The 22,548-nt window shown below is 50.3% G+C and overlaps 1 protein-coding gene across 3 annotated transcripts; it reads right to left on the bottom strand.

Moving 5' to 3' along the window:
* Positions 1-4,813: 4,813 nt before the first annotated feature.
* On the bottom strand, positions 4,814-22,403 carry LOC306650859 (patatin-like phospholipase domain-containing protein 4). 3 transcript variants are annotated; one of them, XM_079123259.1, is made up of 5 exons: positions 21,509-22,251; positions 21,054-21,238; positions 17,061-17,155; positions 16,771-16,906; positions 4,814-5,219 (listed from the first exon to the last, which is right to left on the bottom strand). In XM_079123259.1, exons 1-5 carry the CDS (start codon positions 21,696-21,698, stop codon positions 5,139-5,141), a joined length of 687 nt encoding a protein of 228 aa, XP_078979385.1. In that variant the 5' UTR covers positions 21,699-22,251; the 3' UTR covers positions 4,814-5,138. The 3 variants fall into 3 exon arrangements, with proteins under 3 accessions (XP_078979385.1, XP_078979384.1, XP_078979383.1); XM_079123258.1 differs by lacking the exons at positions 4,814-5,219; positions 21,509-22,251 and adding exons at positions 9,794-10,290; positions 22,277-22,403; XM_079123257.1 differs by lacking the exon at positions 4,814-5,219 and adding an exon at positions 9,794-10,290 and having other exon boundaries at positions 21,509-22,262.
* Positions 22,404-22,548: the final 145 nt, after the last annotated feature.

Raw genomic sequence — 22,548 nt, 5'->3', positions numbered from 1 at the left:
GCATTTTCCCGTTCCTGTTCACGTGGCGTTGACGCTGGTTTAAAGACAAGTCTCAGAGCGTGGAACTAGGACGTGGGGTCACCCAGGGAGCACAGTCCCTGCCGTGCAGCCCAACAGGGAAGGGCATTTCCTTCTCACCAGACAACGTGCAGAGGGAGCCGGCGGGCTTCAGTCACCTCTTGATCCAGCACCCTGAACCTGCCGAGTGAGGAAGATGGAGAGGAAAAGGAGCTCGAGGGTTTCCTGGGGACCCCCGTGTGTGAGTCGGAAAGGGTAGACGAGGCTTTCTTGGTCACGTTGTTTCCTTGAAGTTCGGGGTGACGTGTTTCAGAATTGCTTGCAAGCAGAGTGGTTCAGATTTTCAGATCTGAAAAAATTTGGGAATGTTTGCCTCTTCCTAATGAGATACGGAATCCTTAGATACAGGTGGGTGCCCTGGTCTGTTGCACACTTTCCTTGTGGTACGTTTTGAAGCTCGATTGACACACACGGTGAGCACCACGTTCTGAGAAGGAAAGATAACAGTCACGCGCAGCCGCTGATGGGCACGCAGCCTGGCCAGCCTCTGCTGTCATGTCACGTGCTTCCCCTGGGGTTCTCAGTAAATATCCCAGGCGGGTAAGAAACCGGCCTGGAGAGCAGGCAGTGCTCTCCGCAGGTGGTCTGGGCAGCAGGGGTGCGGAGCCCAGAAGGACTTGCCGGCTCCAGGCAGAGCTCAGAGCCTGCCCTCTGATCCGCTGCAGTAGCGAAAAGTGAACAGCCTGCTTCCATGACGTGCTCTGTGGGGAAGCTGTTACCTGTGCCTTCCCTCTCGTCACCCACTGATCGTTCTCAAAGAATCGAGAAAACCTCCGCTCCCTGATATTTTCCCCCAAGCAACTGGGTCATGATAGTTGCAGGGAAGGGCAGCGGGGCCTCAGAAGTGTTTGCCCTTGTTAATGAGTGACACGGAGAGGAGTGGTAATGTGTCCTTCAAGGTGACGTGCATGAGCCCTCCAAAACTGACCCACAGGCGTCTGAGAAAATCGGTTACGCGGGTCTTCAAGATGTTCGTTGAGCTCAGTGACCGTTTCCAGTCTGCCCCCTGCTGGCTGAAGAGAATCGGCCCTGGCAGGTCACCCACGGGGAGCCGGGGTCCCCAGGCTGGGAAGAGCCCAGGAGTCTCAGCGTCAGGTGGGCCTACTCCTTCGGGAAAGCAGGACCCCCGGGCTTCTTTACCACCCGCCAATCGTCTCCTCGGAGAAGGCGTGGGGGGGCGGCTTCCAGATCATTTTATGCCTGCTTCATCCGGGTGCTTTGTCTCCGTGGTTCCTGATCAGAGTCTCTGTACAAAATGAAGCGTGGAGGCGTCAGACCAAAGCACACGGGCTCAGCGCTGGTGGTCTTCTCCCTCTTCCCTCACGTCTGTTACCTTGACCCTGCGGAGTACTGACTGATTTCTAGGGTAGAGGCGTCTGGTTCTGCCGTAGGCAGCTACCTAGACCGTTTGTAATGTCAACTTTTATTGGCTGCGTTCACTGAATCACCTGATGGTAGTTACTCCACTCAGTCCACTTTGTGGACCCATCTTCTTAAAAATTTTTTTAGGTGAAGAAAATCAAATTAAAAATGAGAATGAACGTCATTAATGCTCACTGACGGGCGTCAGGGTCACGCAGTAACGAGCCTAAGTACCTGGGAGTTAGCGCTCCAGGTTAGAGTTCTTGCAGCTGGAATCTGCAGGTCGAGAACATAGGTGCTTGTATGTGTCATACGTCAGGATACACTCCACTGTCGTGTGTCTAAAAAGAACGAGTGAAAAATAAAATGTAGACGGAGCCTTATGAAAAAAGAATGTTTAAAAGAACATAGGTCCTCCAACTCTACCTGTGCACGCGCATATATACTCAAAGGGGGCATTTACTTTGAAACAAGTGTAAGTTCTTTGTGTTCCTGTTGGAGTTTAAGGCGGGGGGCTTGGTTTTTTTTTTTTTAAGAAGCAAAATATTTCCCCTCAATTCCAAAGAAACATGTTCATCAGAGAAAATTTAAAAGATAAATACGATGTTGATTACCCATGAAAGCTGCACACGTATCTCCATGCATACGGGTAAGCATATTTTTAAATTTACTTTGTAGAAATTCCTTCCCCTCGTTTTACCCTGAAGCAGTCCATAAGAAGTTGCCAATATAAGATGTAATCTAACCAGAGAAACACCAATAATTTGAGTGACTGTATGTTCAGTGATGTCGTAGTATTAATTCTGTGCAGCGCATTTTGCTTTTAGGCACCTTGTCTATAACCCAGATTTACGGGTACCATCCTAGGCGATGGTCATGAATATGAGAAGGGTCCGGTTTTTACATCAGATGTCCTCGTTTGAGGATTTCAATGTTGTCTCACTACCCAAAGGATTTCTTACCTCCTGCTAACAACCAGCGATGCTGGAATTGGTGTCTCCGTAAGTTACAGCTTCCCAGGAACCTTCGTGCTAGAAATGTCAGTTGTCTGAATGGCAAGGTGGTCTGGGAAGGCCTGTATCTTCCAACACGCCTGTCAGAACTTGCAGCAAGCGATTTTGCAGCAGAGCTAAGAATTCTCTCCGTGGTCCCTGAAGGCGTGTGTTCCATTGTGTTTACTGGGCACTAGTCGAGAGCGCTGTGCACGCTGGCATTGCCTTACACTGGGTATCGGTGGTGCTGATGTGTCCCAGAGAAGCGTATGTCACGGCGATGAACGACCCCACGGGATGCCGTCCATGGAGGGGATAAGTAACAACAGCCCTGCAGTTGAGGCGTGTGAGTCTCAGGTGGAAGGCGGAACAGGGCCACGTGTGGTCCCACCCAGCCCAGGCCCTGGGGTCAGGTCCCACGGTGGGGAAGAACTGACCAGGTCCCTTAACTGGGACTCTGTCACAGTCCCAGAAAAAGTGGAGGCTCTTTGGGAATTGCCTCCGTGGGTTTAGACATATTTTGTAGACTGTCCTACAGAGAGGAGAGTGGTGGACATTCGATGTCACGCGGGTCTTTCTCTCTAGACGAGGGTGAACCGTGCAAGGTCAGCGACCTGTTCCTATCCCCAGGGTTTTGCCTAGAGGCAGGCATGCAGTAGATGCTCAATAAGTGCTTATGGTTGTCTGTCTGTAGGATCTCTGAAAAACGATGCATGCACACATCACTGGGGATTTGTGGTTCTGCCCCAAATCCAGGTAGTTCTGGGTGCCAAGACCAGGTTCTCCATGCAGCTTGCGAATTGGTTATGTTGGCCCCAGACCCTCCGCAGTCAGAGGCCCATCTGAGTCAGAGGGCTGATTGTGGCTGCATGTGCAAAGGCACTGCTTGGGCAAAAGCCATCCACAGTTCGATCTCAGAACGCAGATACGATTATTTAAATCAGTTTGCTGTGTGTGTGTGTGTGTGTGTGTGTGTGTGCCTTTTTAGTTCATTTTAAAATACTCAGTTACCACGCCTATTGATGGTTGTCCATGTGTACACACAGTTGGACCACAGGTTTCATTGACCTGTCTTAAAGATAGGTCAGCCTCTGTTTTCCCTAGCTCATGCAGACTGCTGGTTTAAATTCAGGCCCTCCCTCCTTTGGCTGTGTGCCTTAGGAAATTTACCTAACCTCTCTGTGCCTCAGTTTCTTAATCTATATGTTGTGGGTAATGATTCCAGTCAGATCATAGAAAGTTCATAAGGCTGAACAAGTTAACATATCTAACAAGCTTGGGATGCTATTTGTTTTAATTATCGCGTTGTTATCCTAAGCCATAGCAAGCTATTTATTAATATTCTATTATACTACTATTAATGCAATATTAATTAATATTTAATATTATAATAAAAACAGAGCAGGCTCATATCTTGTTTACTGTTTAGCATGAAGCTCTTTGATTATTTTTAGTATATCAGACACATTGACAAAGACCAACTACTAAAGGGAGAGTGAAATGAAAGGGCGAAGGGGGAGAGGCGGTAACTGACCAGTCCTTTCCCTGAGAGAGAGGTCCTCAAGAACTCCAGTTCCTCAGAAGCGAATGCATTTTAGAATTCCGGTTCCCTTTTCCTGCAGTTTCTAGATCTGGCCTTATTAAAATTTCATATCTTGGAGCTAATGTGGCATAACTGATTTCATTTGCACAACCAGGATGACACAAAGAGCGAGTGCTCTGTCATCACTTTCTCTTGTCACACTTCTGTGTTGGGCACCCTGACGGAGGGATGGATGAGCCAGGCAGCTCTCATGACTCCATAGAAGTTTCCAAATGAACTCTTGGGAAATGAGGACGTGATGCAGTTGGGGACAGAGTGTTTCCTGAGAATTGATTTTTCTTAGTGTTTCCTAGAGTTGGACCCCTGCTCTTGGTGGGCGTGTCTGAAGTGGGCGGCTGGTTTTGGACCTGGTGGCTTTGCCCGGGGTGCAGCCTGGTACCTGTGAGGGGGCGCAGAGCGGAGGTAGAGTGGGTGGTCCTGGGCCAGCCTGCCAGGGACTGCGTGAGGTGACCACGGCTGCCTCTGGGGGGTCTGCCTCATGCATTGCCTTATTTGAACTCTGTTCCCGTTTGGTTGATTCGAGAGGGCCTGGGAGCAAGGTAAAGATTAGTTCAAAGGGATTCCTGATAATTAAGCTTGTGTATTAAAAGGGCTGTGTATCCTGCACAGAAAGTGTCTTAGTGCATTTGGGCTGTTATCAGAAAATGCTGTGACCTGGGTGGTTTGTAGACCATAGAAATGTCTCATAGTACTGGGGGCTGGAAGTTCAAGGTCTCAGAGTGAACAGGGCGTGGGGTGCAGAGTTGCTGACTGGTACACGGCCTGGCCGCCCTGAGGGTAGCTTTAGGTGGAAGCTTTTTCCCCCGGGACCACCTGGCATTTATAGGAGGGGCTGTGTCTAGGACTTTATTATGAAAAACAGGACTCTTTCACTTCTTGAAAAAAGTCTTTTTAAATTGGCAAAAGTAAGAGCATCCCTGTCAATCATTCCTATACACAGATTTTGGTAAGGTACCAAAGACTCTCTTCCTCGGTCCTTTGTCTTCTTCGAAAAAAAATGCTCTTTATACTATAATGCATACAAACGGATTTGGGCCAGAATATATAAAAGTGCACCTGTCAAAGGACATGGATTTATGTGGTGATGACCGTTAACTCCTCAGTTAATGCGACATTACCTGCCCTTGGTATTCCACTGGCCTCAGTCCTGCATAGATGGGCACGAAACTGCTGGCTAAGAGAACCTAGGTGGACAAAAGAAAGAAACAGCCCATCAGGAGAGGCGTAACAGCCACGCAGTGAGCTCACTACATTGTTTAGCACAAATCCTCGCTAAGCAAACACATTCCTCCTATTTCAGGCACACAATTGCTCATCTTTAAATAATCAAAAATAACACCTTTTTTTTAACATCTGAAAAGACCCCTAAAAAGACAGGTGCCAATCCACGCTCTCCAAATGAGTGAAGTACACCTAAGTCAAAAGCAGTGGTTTAACTCTAGACCACCAAGTCTTTCTGAAATGGATGTCTCAATTCCTGGATCCATGCAGGCTGCAGTCGCTAATGGATTATTCACAATGTTCGACCATTTGCTAGAAAAATGGCTGTAAAGTCGCACTGCTATTTTCTGAGGGAAGAGTCTCCCTGATTATTACCGGGGAGATGATCCCCGCGGCTCAGGATGCCCCAGTTATGTCCCCGGGATGTGGCCAAGGGGACGGTGCGCTTGTGAGACACTCTACGTTCTAGCAGAGGAACTGGGGCAGGCAGGGACAGCAACGATACTCTATCTTCCATTTAAAAAGCGGGAAAAGATTGTCCTCTAGGATATTATCAGTTCTTCCAGGAGAAGCCGCCGGGCTTCGATGGCTTTCCCTGAAATCTAAACGTTCTCTCTGGCGGGGTAGTTTTCAAATCACGGCCGGGTGTTCAGTTTGGAAACGTTCAGCTTTAGACGTTGAATATTTAAGCTGTGATCTTTCAGCTGATAAGGGGAAGACTCTGTGGCTGTTTATTGTGAAGGATTTCAGGAGACTTTTATTTTTTCAGCAGATATTATTCAGAAATGGATCACAGCCCAAACACTGGTTTGTAAATCATCTGTTTAGAATTATTTAGAACTCGGAAGGCATTTTCCCCCAAAGAAATCATATTATGGGTATGATTTTTAGGTCAGCGCTCAAAAGCCTATTTATGCTGAACTGCCACTAAATTACAGACACAGCGTAACGGGATTTCTGTGAGGAAACCTCCCCTGGGTGCATCCGACACAGCGGGAACCCCAGCCTGCCCTGGGGATTTCTGCTCCGCACCCGGGGCTTGGCCTGTGCCTTCTCACGAGACGGCTCTTCCTTGAACCTGTCTCATGACCAAAAGAAACCAAAGAAGAAAGGGTCTCCTGCCTCCTCCAAGGAGGCTTGGGCCTTCACGAGGCTGACAGTGAATAGGTGCCTCTTGCTCTGCTTTCCTAGGACATTAAACAGCAAGACCGACCAAGAGGGCCCAGGCTGCTGGTGGCCCTTTGGGGTCAAGGGCGGATAGAGGTCACGGCGATAACAGCTCCCACAGTAACAGGCTCCTGGCGGGCAGCTCAGGAAGCTTCCGGGGCCCGCCGAGGTCTGAAGTGAAAACACCATAGTAACAGTACAACCCAGGACTCCAGCGGGAGAGGACACGTCAACAGCCCCAGGCCACACGGCCCTGTGACATCAGGCTAGCTGTCTGTGCAGGAACCGGTTCTACAATTTGTCAGCCCCATGCGAAAAGCAAACACGGAGTCCCTTGTTCAGAAGGTGGGAACCCCCCCACTCCACCTCCAAGAGGCTGACGGTTGGGCGTTAGGTCAAGAGTGAGGACTTTCCAGAAGCAGGGCCCCGTGAAAATGCACGCCACGCACACCAGGAAGCAGACTCTGCCACGCCGCCCCCCCTGCCTCTTGACCTCTCTCGGAATTGCTCCTCAAAGAGACGACAGGGCCCGCCCAGGGTGCCTGAGCTAATGAGCGCTGCAGCCCGCACTGGGTTTGGGCTTCTTTCAACACAAACTCCACCTTCCCTCGGATGTCTTCCAGGGCCAGGACGCAGGTCAGGTCTTGCATCCTGTTTGTTTCTTGGCCGGTTTTGTGCATCTCCGTCTTAATCACTTGCTAGTGGAAATACCAAATGCACACTCATTTGTAGTACTGCTTCCCAGAGGGAAGTATCCCCTTTCATTCAGTTTGTATGTATTCGCTGATTTATTTATTGCAAGGCAGAATAACAACCTCGCAGGAGATCTGTCAGCCAGTGCAGAGCTGCCTGTTCCAACTCACTCACTCCAAGTCTTGGTCTCCTTGGGCAGCACAACAGGACCCAGTGACATTACCGCCACCACACCCCCTCCTCCAGGAGGTAACGTAGGAGAGAGGATCACCTTGGGGGCTTTGCTGCAGATCATTTAAGAAATCGGCAGGGAGACAGCATCTTCCGTTCCAACCCTCTCTGCCTCCCGTGGCCATGATAAAATCGGTCGTTGGCATTACAGTTAAGATAATTGCATTCACCCCAACTACATTTGGCCTTATCATTAATTGGCTACTCCTTTAAAAAGAGAAAAAAGTCATCAGAGTGCCCGGGTATGTTTCCAGGCACCATCCACCAAGGTAATAAAGTGATCTGGCAAATCCAACATGGCGCTGTAGCAGGTACTGGACAATGTGTGCACAGTGACCGGGATGCACAATTACACTGTACTTTAAGGACTCTCGAGGACCTTGCACAGACATAGGGGCCCTGCAGAAAGAACTCCTACCCTCAGAAGCAGAACAGTACCCTCCTCCACCAACTCGGAGTACAATGTGAAGGTTTCACACCTGGAGCTGTCTGCAGGTGTGCGGATGGAAAAAAGGGGATCGATCACCTCCCTGCAGTTAATAACGGTGAGACGACTCCTTAACCGTATGAAAAGCACAGGCAGCTGCAAAGCGTGTGCCCCTCCCCCCAAGCAACGCGTTTCTTCTTGGCACTATTTGCGCTCTGTTCGTGCGGACTGGCGATCTGGGTATCAAGCCAACCTGAGTGAGGAAATGAGCTCTGGGTAGTTAAGGGGGAAGCGGTTTTTCTTATTCGGAACCAGCTTCCTGCCGTTCGATTGCAGGCAGATAGGATTTTGGAGGGAGGGAGGTAGAGATGGACATCCTAAGGCCACTTAATAAAACACTGGCCCCAACGTGGGCTTCTGGCCTGGGCGACCTCACAGTACTCCTGCTGACCCTGACCTCACCAACGAAGGGCAGACATCCAGAGCCGTGGTTCTCGACTGCAGGGTGATCTCCGCCTTTCCGGGACGTGCGGCACTGTGTTTATCACAAGTGGAGGGACGGGAGCGTGGGTGACGGGCATCTGCAGGGTGGAGACCAGGGGCAGCACTGAACACCTGGGAAAGCACAGGAGAGCCCCCCCCCCAAAAAAAGGAGTTTCCAGGCTGAAGTCAGGGACTTTCTACTCCTCTTGACATTGCTGCTTGTTTTTTATCACCAATTTTAGAGGTGACCTAGCTAAGTAAGAGACTCCCGCTAATTATGCCATAGAAAACACCGCTGGTGTAGGGGAAACGAGAGGAACAGATGCCTGAGTCGGTTTCAGGAAAATGGAGGCTGCTCTTGTCTGTCTCAAACTGGCTGAAACCAGCCACGCTTCTCTGGGGTCTGTGCAAGTGTCCTGTGGTGGCCTTTTGACATCAGAGGGTCAAAACTCCTCTGACAGAGTGTGCTATCAGCCATTAAGGAATGTGCCTCCCGTAACGGGCTGTGAAGATGGGCTAATTATTTTCACCTCTCATCACCTTTCCCAAGCCTTAAGTCCCCCTGATTCTTTATCCCATAAACATCCTGAACCCCACACCTCCAGGAGGCAGATTTGAGACTTGAACCTCCTACCTCCTGCTTGGCTGCCTTATGCATAAACTCTCTTTTGCAAAACTCATTGTTTCAGTGATTGGCAGACTATGCGGCAAGCAGGCAAAGCAGACACGGGTCCGTAACAGGTTCCCAAATATCAAGAGCTCAGTGGTCACCACACTGATGAAGAAGGAAAGACTTACCTTTGGGCCCATCTTTTGGTATGGCGCTTTAAACATTATATGCAACGTGAAACCACTGATTTTCGTTTTATTCTTTCTTAAATATACCAGGATAAAAATCAAAGAGAGTGACTTCCCAAAGCGGCAGCCTGGACCATTGCTGAGTGCATATTCAGCGCACGTTCAGACTGGCTCTTCTCATTTTGCATTTTATAGAAAAGGGGTGTTTAGAAATTATGTGGCTTAACTTCCTTAGAGTATAAATTCTCAACAAGTTTCATTTATGCTCTGAAGTTTACTGTGAAGTGTAATGAGAATCTGGCTGTTTATACAGAGCCTGCTGGTGTCGTTGAAATTCAAAGACAGATTCAAATTTATCTTCCTCCAGTCTTGCCAAGATAATGGCCAATCTGAAATTCAGTCCTGGTCTCACCTTTGCGAAGCTAAATGTGAGAAGATTTTGCTATAAAGGCGCTCTCACCACGCGCTAGGAAGCTCAGGACACGGCGCAATGGCGACAGGGTGCCTCCCTCCCAAGAGAGCCAGGGACAGTGTTACGGATGATACTCCTCCTGGTCACCCGAATGGCGGTGTATTCACATGTCAGAAGACCGTCTCAGGACACGCGTGCGGGCCGGCTCTGAACACGAAGAGGCTGAGGATCGGCACCATCTCAGGGAGCAGGAGAAGGCTCGGTTAATTTAAGGTTCACTTCTCCTCCGTCCTGCAGCTGGCCGGGGACTGCCTTTTAAACCGAGGATTTATCGCCCTCATTATGCTTTGCTGAAGGCTGATCTTACGATGTGCCTGGATTTTCTGGTTGTAAGCTTGCTTCTGAAGGAAAACCGACCAGAGGAGAATCTGGAACTGAAGAGGGATGAGTTCACAGGCAAGACGGATACACTTGGGAATCACCGAGGGGTCCCGCTGAAGAGCGGAGGGTGGGAACAGAGGGCGCAGGGGAGCAGCGGCCCTGGAGGGCGTCCACAGCCACCGGTCCACGCTCGGAGGAGGAGGAAGCGTGTCCATACATCGGGTTTGAGGTGACCTGCGTAGCGGTGTGGGGAGCAGGTGGGACTCTGGACGCTCCATTTCACAGATGGGCAAATATCCCCTGGGCCTGTGGATGCTGAGGTTGGCCAAGGATACCGAAGCGCACCCAGAGCAGTCAGGTGGCGCGCTGCACGAGCTGTTATTCTCTCCATCCCCAAATCATCATCAGCCTCTTCAGGGACCCACGTCGACTTGGTATCCATCTAGGTGATAAGAGACCCACAGACATAAAGAGTTGGGGGAACGTGTTCCTCAAGCACCTGGAAGACGGAAGCACCTTGGGCCAACGGAAATAAAGGTGAGCTACAGCTGGGGCTGTGGCCGAGCTGCACGCACAGGGGTGGCCCCTCCCGAGGTCGACTCCAAGGAGTCAGTAGCAGCCAGCGACTGCGTCTCCCTGTCTTCACCTGCTCACCATGGGGAGAGGGGAATGGCCGGCAAGTCAGTTCCAGAGACTGCCCGGAGGCCACGCGTGTGTCCTCTCATGTCTTATAAAGTAGAAAAAACCGAGTGAGCGAGTCGCCACGGAAGTAAGGTTCAGCACACCGTGACGACCTCTGTGTTCGTCAGCTTGTCTTCAAGGCAAGGCTTACTTTGGCTCGTGGTGGCCGAGGTTTTAGTCTGGCTCCCTTGCTCTGGGCCTGAAGTGAGTCAGGACATCATGGCGGAGGAGTGCGGTAGAGGAGAGGTGCTCATCTCGCGACACCCAAGGAGGAGAGACGGAGAGAGGAAGAGAGTGACAGAGGCCAGGGCCAAACACAGACCCCCAGTCGCAGCGCCAGTGACCCACCTGCTCCGGCCAGGCCCTGCTCCTGCTTCCCGCCTTGTCCCCTAGGCCACTCGGCGGCAGAGGGTCAGTGTCCTGGCGGGATCAGAGCCCCCAGGACCCCCGCCTCCCTCAGCCCCGCTCCGACGGTGCTGCCTCGGGAAGCAAGCCTTCAGCGCTGGAGCCTCAGGGGGATGTTCGAGACCGAACCACAGCGACCCCCTGTAAAACGAATCGCTGGCCCCACCAACGGCGAGGTCAATGCGGGTTACTGGAAACAATCGAAGCACCACGCCTGTCAAACGAAAGAAAGTTTCTTGTGTCGCTAAACGCGAGCGTCATACCACGTACGTAAGACCTCGCCCCTGAAACCAATCTCCGAGGGGCCCGTGGTGAGGAACTGCCAAGATCCAAGGTGACAAACACCGAGTTCCAACCCCTTTCCTGAAGAGCCTGCGGACACCGCTCACACCGTTCAGGAGGAATGGCGAAGGGGAGGGCCCGCGAATGAAGCAGGGCAGCGGGACCGTCACGCCACTTTAAAATTCCCTGAGAGACGCACGTGGACCAAGAACCAGCAGCGCGCTTGCCGTCTTACCTTGCGGGTCCCTGACTGACTAAGTACTGGCTTTTATCAATATGCAAATAGCTCGCATGCAGGAGGCCCTGGGTTCAAGTCCCTGTACCACCCATGAAGCAATCAACAAACAACACCAAACATACACACACACACACATTTTAAATGCTTGGTCTTATTTATGTACTCCCTACAGGAAGTAAAATAGAGAATAGTGTTATGGGGCCAGTTATTGACAGAAGAATCATTATTTTGCAATGAGCCAGGGAGCATGATCCCAGAGGGCATTCAAAGGGGCCTAGACCTCTACACACACACACACAACACACACACAGAGGTTTTTAAGCTCCAGGTTTACAGCTGTATTTTCAGGCACACAGTCACCCTGTCTGTAATAAAGAGTAGCAGTCGGCTGGTGCACAGAGAAGCGCCAGGCATTTTTAAGGAATTCATCTCGTACGGAGCAGAATAAATGAGCTCATGGCGACGGTGGCTATGAATCGCCACGGGCAGCACCACTATTTACTCCTCCTCCTTGTTCCTTCCCTCTAACTTGAGTTTGCATCAATCTCTCAATCTCTCCCTCCACTTCTGTCTCTGCCTGTCTCTGTCTGTCTCTCCCCTACACAATTTGCAGGTACTGCAGAGTAGTCCCAAGGCAGGGTGGTCAGAGTCAGGGACGCAAAGCTCCTGGGAGACCCTGAGTGGCACAGGACCAGGCTGCGTCCACCTGCTGCTGTCCTTGGGCACCGAGGACCTGCAGTCCCCAGGAGAAGAGGAACTTCCTTCTGGGGCCTGCCTCTCACCAGGCCCACACAAACGCTGACCATCAGGGCAACAAAAGGCATCCTGGCGGGGTACCCCTGAAACTGGTCCCTTGCTTGTTGGGACACACCTACTACTGGGCATTTACTAAAATAAGAGCTTACAGTGACCTTTTGTAGCTCATGAGAGCTACTACTAAAAGGAGCCAATGTTAATTTGGGCTCATGGTTTCTGAGGATCCAGGCTGCGGTCAGATAGCTCCGGTTGCTGGGCCAGGGAAGGAGAGCACAATGGCAGAAGGATGTGGCAGAGCAGATCTGCTCAGCTCCCGGCAGCCAGGAAGCAGGGACAGGGAGGACGGGACCAGGGACCAGGTGCCCTTCCAGGCACGTGCCCAGGGACTCCTTGGAACCAGGTTGCCCTTCCCACAGTTCCTACCAATACCTAGTAACGCCCACAAGATTTGAATCCACCCGAGGATGAGGCGAGAGTCCTCATGATCCGCTCGATTCCTCAAATTCCCCCTCGGAACTCTTTTGCGTTGGAGGCCAATCCATCAACACATGGACGTGTGGGGGACGTTCCAGGGTCAAACCCTAAAAGCAGCATTGCTGGAGGGCCTGAGAGCCATCAAGAGAAGACCCCGGCCTCCAAGGCTCCGTGGGAGGGCAAATCCTAACCCACACGAGCAGCCGACTGGTGTCACTTAGACGAAGCAACCCCGCGGTGTGGTGTACTTTACTTCCCTGACCGAGGCCCCGTGGTCAATCTCCCTCACTTGCTTTCCGCTGGCTTTAAGGATCGCTGAGGCTGGAGGCCATGCAGCTGAGGGACCATCTTCCTTTAGCTTTGCTGCAGGTGACATCTCTGACGTACGGGCTAGGGTGATAGCGGATGCCTGGGTTACATTTCCGGCACTCAGAAATCATTCTGTCCAAACCACAGAACCACGCTTGGACCCGTGCAGGTGTCGGGGAGGTGACCTTTGGGGATTAGGAGGCCAAACACCCACCCTCTGAGCATGCTGCCTCCAACAGAGAGCCATGAAACTGGCCGCCCATGCACAGGCCACCCAGTACCTCGTGTCCAATTGTCCTTCCCCACCCCTTGAATCACCTGTCTTTATCTCATTAAAAATCCCAAACTCCGTCCGACAGGAGGGTGATTGATTTCTCAGATCTTCCCTCCCCACACCTGGCTGCCTCTTGAACTGATCTTTTGCAAAACTCGTTGCAGCAACTGGGCTTCTGGTCCCTGGCCCCACGGGCCTGCTCGGGTGACAATATCAAAGTCGACCTTGTCCCCGGCCCTCCTTTCATCAGAACATTTAAAGGAGATACAGTGACTGCTGGCAGGCGGTTGGTTTCGTTTCCCTCTACCCTGGTGGGTTTGGGCTCTTCACCGATCTTCACCGCTCTTACTCGGTTCAAGGAAAGGCTTCATGCCCGTTCCAGGCGCTATTTCATGTCTCTTTAGAGTCACCATCTGTTGTCCAGGAAATGTCCTGCCTTCGTTTTAGTCTGAAAAGGCCAAAGCATCCTACTAACCATTGAGAACGCTTCTTGTAGGGCTGAGGATGAACGCTGATCATTCAATATTCTCCTCGAAAGGTGCGACACGTTGGCATCAGCTGCTTCCCTTCCGTTTGAGGAACCCGGATAAGTACACCAATTCTCTCAGTGACTACTACCGGGAACAGGGACACAGGGAGACATCATGCTTCTCTGCGGCCACAGATTGCTATTGCTGACGTTACAAATGACCACCAGTGTAAGAGCTTCCAACAGGACACACCGCTGCTCATGGTGACGGAAGGTCCCAAATGGGCTATGGGCTGCACCAGGGCGACATTAAGTGGCAGGCAGGGCTCTGTTCCTCTCTGGAGGCTCCAGAGAGGAACCATTTCCTTGCTAATCTGCGTATCGGCTGAAGTCAGTTGTACAGGGTTGCAAGGTGGAGGTTCCCTGTCAGCAGGGAGCTGACCCCAGCAGCTGTACCTGATGTGGCTCTTACATCTTGGGGACTCGTATGCTTAGTTTTGGGTCCACTGGGATGATCCAGGCTGGTCCTCCCTTCTGAAGATGTTTGCCATGTCACATTCCTGCAAATCTTTGGCACTGTAAGTGTCTATGCTGCAGGCTCTGGGGATTCAGGTATGGATGTCTTTGGGTGCTGGTATTCTGCCGACCAAACCCTCATTCCCAAATGGGCTGAGAGATGACCATTTTTAATCGCGCTTGAGGTGTGACCAGAGCAGCTTGCCAGAGAATGCGCTGTACAGCCAGCTGGGCCGCTAACTAGCTACTTAATTTTGCACAGGTCATTGAGCCTGTGGGACCCGGCTTCCTTCCTTTAAAGTAGGCCACCTGTGGTAGGCGCCAGCTTAGCTTGTTGATTTATTCATTTATATTCATTCATTTCTCATGTGTGGCTGGAGCCCCTGCATCCTGGCTGGCAGCGACCCGGGCGATGGGGCAGCTCTGGGAAAAACAGCAATCCCTGCCCTCCTGGCGTGAGCATTCCACCGGAGGAAGACAAACAGCGAAAGCTAAATTAGCCCAGCAGTGAGGTGTGTGGATGCAAGCTGGCGGGACACAGCAAGGTCAGGAGCCCAGAGTTCACCACTGCAGATGCAGCAGCCGGACACAGGCTTAAAAGAGATGGAGAAAACCACGCGATCCAGCAACCCCTCTGCTGGGGATGGACCCAAAGGAAAGGTCGCCAGGGTGTCAAAGAGGTGCGTTCACTCCCACGATCACTGACGTGCTATTCACAATAGCCAAGAAGGGGAATGAACTGAAGAATGGAGAAAGAAAATGTGCCATGCGTACACACACACACACACAGACACACACAAAGACACAGACACACACACATGCACACACACACACACACACACACAATGGGATACTATTCAGCCGTGAAGAGATGAAATACTGCCATGCGTGCCAACCCAGCGACAGGGTATGTTCTGTGAAGTGAAATAGCCCAGGCACAGACAGACGACCGCAGGACAGGCATAATCTCACTCATCTATGGAGGCTTAGAAAGCCGATTGCGTAGAAGGACAGAGGAGAGCCCTGGTCACCCCAGGCTGGGGAGAAGGTGGATAGATAGAAAGAGGGTGATTACTGGTTATGAACACACAGCTAGGCAAGAGGAGTAAGTCCTACTGTTCTGCTGGAGCGGCAACAGTTCACCATGATTTATTCTATATTCCGAACACCTCGAAGAAAGGCTTTTTAATATTCCAAAGTAATGATAACTGTTGGAAGTGGCGGGTCTGCTAACGGCCCCCATTCGATCATTTCGCCATTGTACACAAGTATCAAAAATCACATCGCACCACGTAGGTAGGTACCACGGTCATATTTCAAGGAAAAAAAAATGATTTAAAAGAAGAAAAGATGACAGCCGAGGAATGTTTCCCCTTCTTCTTTCGTGTTACAACACCCCACACCTCTTCCTAGGCGAACCAGGAGAGAACTGCCAATCAACCGCAAGCCTTCTATGTCTGTAGGGGACACGGACGGCCTGTGACAGTCAGCCCAGGCTGACCAGCTCTTCTCTTGATACTAAGTCTACTGAATATTAATATAATAAGATTTGTGATAAGATTATGGAAGAAGAATTCTCTTTCTAAGATTCAAAGACTTATAAGTGATCGAATGGTCTAACAGGAACACTGAGTAATGCTGCCCCGTCTATTCAACATCTCATCAAGGACTGCAGACTGCAGCATCAAGATATTAAAAACCAGTGCACCTGTTATCTAATTCAGCTGGAACCTGGGTCACTCACTCTCAACCCACTGCCTTCTGCTGTATCAAAACATCATTTTCTGCATTACTCGGAGTAGCCATGATTCACACCAAAGGACAAAGAAAAACCTGCCCTGCTTTCCTAAGAAAGCGCACCCTTCCCAATACACTCAATGCACTGCTTTAGCAAGTGCATTGTTATTTGGAAATCAACCAGTAAAAGCATCTCCCGGAGATGATGAATTCTCCAGCAAGCAACTTTCAAATGCATTTGGATAGAAAGACATCAAAACGAGACAGAAGAAACAAACCCGAAGGTCAGATTGAAAAGTCGAGGCCCAGAACCAGCGTCACGCAGGATAACCTCGGTTTGTACGACGTACATCACTCAAATCTTTTCCAGGACCTCCTCAGTGTTGAGTCATAAAAGGGCCGTCCTAACACCTGTGCTATCTGAGTCACAGGACTCTGGAATGAAGGAAGAGGAGAGAACATGTAGAAACTCCCCCACAAACTACCAAGTATCAGCCACCCAAATTTAAGGGCGTACCACTGCTACTAACCAGCACTGGCAACCTGCTTCCCGTAGCGCTGAAGCCTGAAAACCAGGAGACAAATGCCCGCAAGCAGAGCAGGCGCCGGCATCACGGCCTGGGGAGGGAGACGGGTGCATCCCCTCATCAGACACATAATTGACTGCGCACCGATCAACCCAGCAGCCCAGTGTGAGCCACAGGATCTCAGAGCTCGGCCACGAAGCATCTGCATCAGCATTTGAGTTTTGCCAATGGGCAATGCGGCGTCGGAGCTATACCTGAATGAGGTCTTCCCTGGAGGGAAACCGTGAGACCAAGTGATTCTGCCTGCTTTTGGTGTTGGTGACGGACACGTGCAGCCGACGGTGGGCCAGCTCGTGGGCGTTGGGGGGAAGAATGGACTCCATGCCGCTTCTACAGAAGAAAAAGCAAGCTGGGTCACTCACCTTTAATCACCGAGCAACTGTGAATATTCTAGAAGCGAGCGTGGCGGAGCTTGTCGGGAGAGCGTTCGCCGCTCTGTCTTTGTCGGGAGCTTCGGGGGGACACGCACTAGACCAACTCGTACCTCAGTCGGGCCATGAAGTCGTAGCCCGGCGTCACTGCCCCGAAAGACTGGTTTCTCGTTTCTTCAGCCAGCTGATAGGTAAACTGGTTACATTCCTGAAAAACAAGACCAACGCCTGACCTTGCGCACTGTGGAACGAATCCATCCCAGTCCGAATTCTGTGCTCATCCTGCCGGATCCCACAGGCCCAGCTGGACACAGGATGCCAGGCCTGCAAAGGCGGAGTACGGATCTCCACCAGGCCCTCTCCCTATCTGCTCTACTTAGTCCCCGGGCAAATTACATGTTCAACAATGCTCTCTCTCTCTTTTAGTTTCTTTCTTTTTAAACCAACTCAAAGGGCCCCCCTCCACAATTGAAAAGCCGTGAGGACTCGATTGAAATTCTAATTGAGAACATTCTTCTACAGATTGCCACGCACAATTAACCTCCTCTCCCACCCCATTCTGTGGCCTCAGAAGCATTTCAACTGCCGCCCCACAAGGGCCCCACGACTAATGACAAGTAAGGAGAAAGCACGCTGGTGGCCGCTGTGGCGTGCTCCGTACTGGGAGCACGGTCTCTGGGGATGCATCCCGAGCACCCTGGGCTGGGATCCGCGGAGGTCGCCCATCAGTTCATGTGCACGTCAACCTGCCAGCTGGGTTTAACCCCTTGGGTTGGCAGGTAAGAAAACGGAGGCTTGAAGTCAGAGCCAGGATTTGAACCCAGGTCTGTAATCTGTGCAAGTGTCGTTCTCTGAAGGAGCCACACACACATTAAAAATCCTTTAGAGGCTTGATCTTGCCTGTGTAGGACGCTGTGATTACAGAGAAACGGAATGTTGGGGGCCCAGCGCCAAGATCATCTGAGCCCTTTAACGGCCGCGTATGTCAACTTTGGTGTCTGACCGAACCCTCTCCTGACTAGGTCAGCTCAGAACACATCACTAAGCTTAGACCTCTAGCGTCCACCAACCCTAAAGCGAAGAAGGCGATCACATTATATCTGAAACCTGCAGGAAAGCCCCCACCAAGGGATTCAGTAAATGAAGCGATGGATGCACATCTTTGTTCGGCTGCTCTGCAGGATCGTGCAGCTTCCTGATGGGGGAACATGTCACTCGCGCAGGATTACTTGAGTCTGTGTCCTGGAACAAGGTCCTCACATCCGGCTCAGAAGGAGCTATTCTCTTATTTCCTACATGTGGCCTTGTTATCTGATGTCCACACTTGGTTTATGATTTCCACCACAGGCCCCCACCACGGCCCTCTGACATTCTAGAGCACCAAGGCCATGGTTCTGTTCGTGCTGGGACTGGACCCTCCAACGTCAGAGCCACACAAACATTTTCTCTTCCCAAGTTAACTCCTTCAGGCATTTTGTCATAGTAACTTGAAGCTGCTGAACACATAAGAGAAAAGGAGAGGCAGAAGGGTCAGAGTTGAAAGGTTTGAAGGGGCTCTGCTTATGGCTCCAAAGATGGAAGAAGGGGTCAGGGGTCAAAGAACATCGGCAACCACTGGAAACCAGAATAGGCAAGGAGAGAGCCGCGGGGGGAGCAAGCACTGTGCTGCTGACGCTTGGAGCCCAGTGAGTCTCTCAGACTCAGAACTATAAGGTAATAACTCCGGTATCCAAGGCACCCCATAGGTGCCACCTGTTACAGCAACACAGGAAGCCAATACAACGGGTATCAACCTCCAACCTCAGGGTGGGACACGCTTCTCTCCCATCTGACATCTGGGCTAGGACTTTATGAAAGGGAGTTGGGCAGAGGACAGAGAGATAGGAGGAGGATAATAAAGAGAACAGGAAAAGCAAGCAAAGACAGGCACAGAGCGGATATAGGTCATCCTAAGAAGCCATGACAAGGGTCATGTCACATGGGGCCTTGTGAGGTAGGCTGAGAAACCTGGACCAAACCCTAAATCCATGGTGAGCTCCAGGGGCAATGAGATCATCAGATTTGTATGGGGGTAGAATCACTGTGAATGGTGAGAAGTAGGGGGATTGTGGACCCCTGTTGGGAAGCAGCTGGGGTTACCCAGGTGAGCATTGGTACAGACCCTTGCTGATGCCAGCTCTTCTTGCTAAGCTACACTGCCTACCTCGCCTCTTTCCTTGTAAGCATTTCAGTGGCCCCGATGTCATCCTTGAGCTCCCTGGTGACTAATGCTATGCCTTCTTTGCCAATCCTGAGGGTTGGGGAAAGCTTTGCAGCCCTAGGCTCTTACCTATCAATGTCTAATTTGCCTACCACCTAAAAGGCATCCGGCATCAGGTGTTCCTCTTAATTAGATATGCATAAGCTCAGAATAAGATTAATTACATATTTGTCACAAGAGTGAAAAGCTCCAGGAATTTACACTGCCAGCAAGAACTGAGCTAACCTGTAATTTGAAAAAACTGAAAAGAGTTTGCCAAAAAAAAAAAAAAAAAAAAAAAAAAAACCGCAAAGCTATTTTATCAACAAATTATTTCAAATTGCTAAAAGAGAAAAGAAATAACCTTACATCAAAAGGTTATTTTGGCAGAGGGCCTGGGATGTGGCTCAGTGGTAGAGCAGTTGCTTAAGTACATAGGAGCACCTGGGTTCTGCAAAACCAAACAAAAGAAAAAAAACCTATTTTGGCAGAAAAATTATTCTTCAAAAGAGGAAATGAGGATGTTCTGGGTCAACAAAAAGAATAATTTTCCACCTTCCCATATGAACACCCAGAAGACCTAGCCTTCAGTCGCAGCAACACAATTAGTCAATGTAACCCAGTTTCCAACTTCAGAAATAAACACAGGTAATCTGATCTGAAGACAATCCAGGCAAATCACGCCATGTCTTAACATCACAGAATTCCAGCTGCATCAACGGCTGCATCATTGTCGCGTTTCCAAATCATGTAAAAAGTTCATTGCACCTCATTCATTTCTAAGTTTGCTGAGGACGAGAAATCAAATCTACTGAACTCTAAAGCTCAGGATTTGTGCCCCTTAAAGAAAAGACTGAATTAAGGAGGAGGGGAAGTACCCCTCCCCCCACCCTCCAAGCCTCAGCTTGCTGCATCGGAAAGGAAACAGCTTTGGGAGCAGCTAGCTTGCAATTCAAAGCGCAGGATTTTGCAAGCTTGGGGGGTTTTCACGCCTTGTTTGTACTTTTCCTGACTCGAGGTTTTCATCCTGGGTAATCACTATGGTTTTTAGTTACTCTTCTAGTTCCCTGAACATCAACCATCTGAAAAACTTCCCCGAAATCCGGTTTCCCTTCCCTATAGGCAGCTCACAAACATCTGAGAACATTATTTGGCTGTTTAAAATTCTGTAGTCTTGGAACTCATTCTTGAGCATGAATGTGTTAAATCGTTATCTTCTTATTGTTCAAAGCCACTAGCCTGTGTAAGTAATTAACGAATATTTTCTCCACCCACAGAAACCAGCTCTCCCTTTGGTGAATGTTTGATCACAGTCCAGATAGCAGAAAACCGAATTTAAAAACATAGACTGCATTAAAGAAAATACCTAATGATGGCTATTTTTATTACTTCTGGCTAAACTGCTTGGAATTCAGAGCTTCTACTTACCGTTAGAATTAAAAACAAATTAAATTCCCATATCATTCCACTTAATTGAAATTGTATGCCCAGTTTCATTGATGCGCCTGTTAGAAAATAGCCGTGAGCAGAAAGGTACAGGCCACACGTCCAGGGCTTTGAAAATAGGCTCTGTGTTCTTGTCATGATCAGAGAAAGAAGAAAAATCCGTTGCCAGAAGAAACAGTGCTGGAATCTTAAGGCTAAATAAAAACTCAAGAGCATTTTATATCCTTGTCTTACTGTCACCCCAAATAATCTTCTTTTCCAAACCCAGGGCACAGATCCCTAAAGAGTCAATTTTAAAAGGAAAGTCTCAGACTTTTGTTTCCCCGGCAAAGCATGATTTCTCTGTAAAGAGACGGCACTCATTTCACCATTCCCTTTTAATTCCTTAATGAGGAACACAACCTAGTTACTACTTAATTACCTCTATTTTTTCTGGCGCTGTTAGCAAGACAGAAGCAACCAAGGATCCGGCAGAAGCCCCAGCAAAGGCCTTGACATCCTTCAGCAGCTTCTTGCCATGTCTGCAAAAGGCAGATGCTGCCCCCAAGTGGTAAATACCCAGAAACCCACAGGCTGCAAACGACAAGTTGATGTGCTTCATTCTAGCTGCAGAGTTGTCAAAGAAAAAAAAAAAAAAACAAAAACAAAAAACTTAAAATAAAAAGTTATACATTAGCATAGTTCAGTCCACGCACTGTGTAATTTTATGTCTGTTTTCGTGCTACGGTTTTCTTTTAACATATAATTCTCTGTGCATTTGTTTCAAAGAATTCTAATGAATCTCAAGTCTTAGATGGAACCTTTGTGTTTACATTGATTCCATAGTCTCATTAACCATAAAAACAAACAAAAAAAAACTCCAATAAAACTCCCAACCTTCCATATTTGTTCTATTTAATGTATAAATTCCAAATGGCAAGTCCTTTGAGCTTTTATCTCGAACTTGTGAAACTTCCTGCGGGGGGGGGGGGGGGGGGAGGGAAGGTTGCTTTTTGCAAAACGGGAAAATTATTAGAGACCGCATCAAGTGCCAAGCAAACAACAGATTTGCTCTTTGGAAGGGCATCAGTATGATAGGATCTCAACCCCCTCCATTTCCATTTCCAGCAGCTCCAGACGAACTGAGGTCATGGCTGACAAAAGCTACCCAAGTCTTCATAAAACGAATTCCCGGCAAAATACACTTGTGAAACACACAAATAGAAATGTACTGCACGTGCTTTCAAAGCCCCAGGGGGACCATATACCGACATGAAGCCTGTCCACACTGGCCTGCCCACCCTGGTTTCCTAGGGCGCCCAAGGGTCCTTATTCGGGGACACTGGCTGGACCAGAAATTGAGGGACAGCTTGTTGTTGATGCCCCCGGCAGGGCCCTGTGCAGGGAGGAGGCTCAGCCTCTGCAGGCTGCACAGAGAATCCAGGCCAGCGCTGCAGACCCCGGACCGGGTTTTGAGTCCATTTCTGCAGGCGGGGGGTGGAGAGGGGATCTGGGTGGTCTTTTTCCAGGTGGCCAGGTCCAGTAGGAGCGGACCCGGAGCCCTCCCGCCGCCTGGGGTTGGTGGGTCGGCTGCCACATTCCCCACCCTCGCGGCAGCCCACCCCGACCCTCCGCGCCTCCTTCGGCCCCTGCGCTCGGACCTACCAATGCAAGCCTGAGGCACTTCCGTGTCGATGGGGGAACCCGAAGGGGGCAACGGCATGTCACTCAGTGGGGCTCCACCTATCAGAGGCGAGTTCCGCTCGTCGTGAGCCCGCCCATGAAGGTCGGGCGTTAGGGGAGGCGGTACCTCCCCGGCTCACGTGTGTGACGTCATCACGTCGACGCCGAGGCCCGCCTGCTCTATTTAAACCCCGGCGCTCAACATGGCGGCGCCCGCGTGACCGCTCGACCGGGCGTTCCCTCGTGCGGACCAG

This window comes from Sciurus vulgaris, assembly GCF_902686455.1.
Source record: "Sciurus vulgaris genome assembly, chromosome: X".
Lineage (NCBI taxonomy): Eukaryota > Metazoa > Chordata > Mammalia > Rodentia > Sciuridae > Sciurus > Sciurus vulgaris.
The sequence above is the reverse complement of the archived record's forward strand: the minus strand, read 5'-3'. Positions and strand labels throughout refer to the sequence as shown.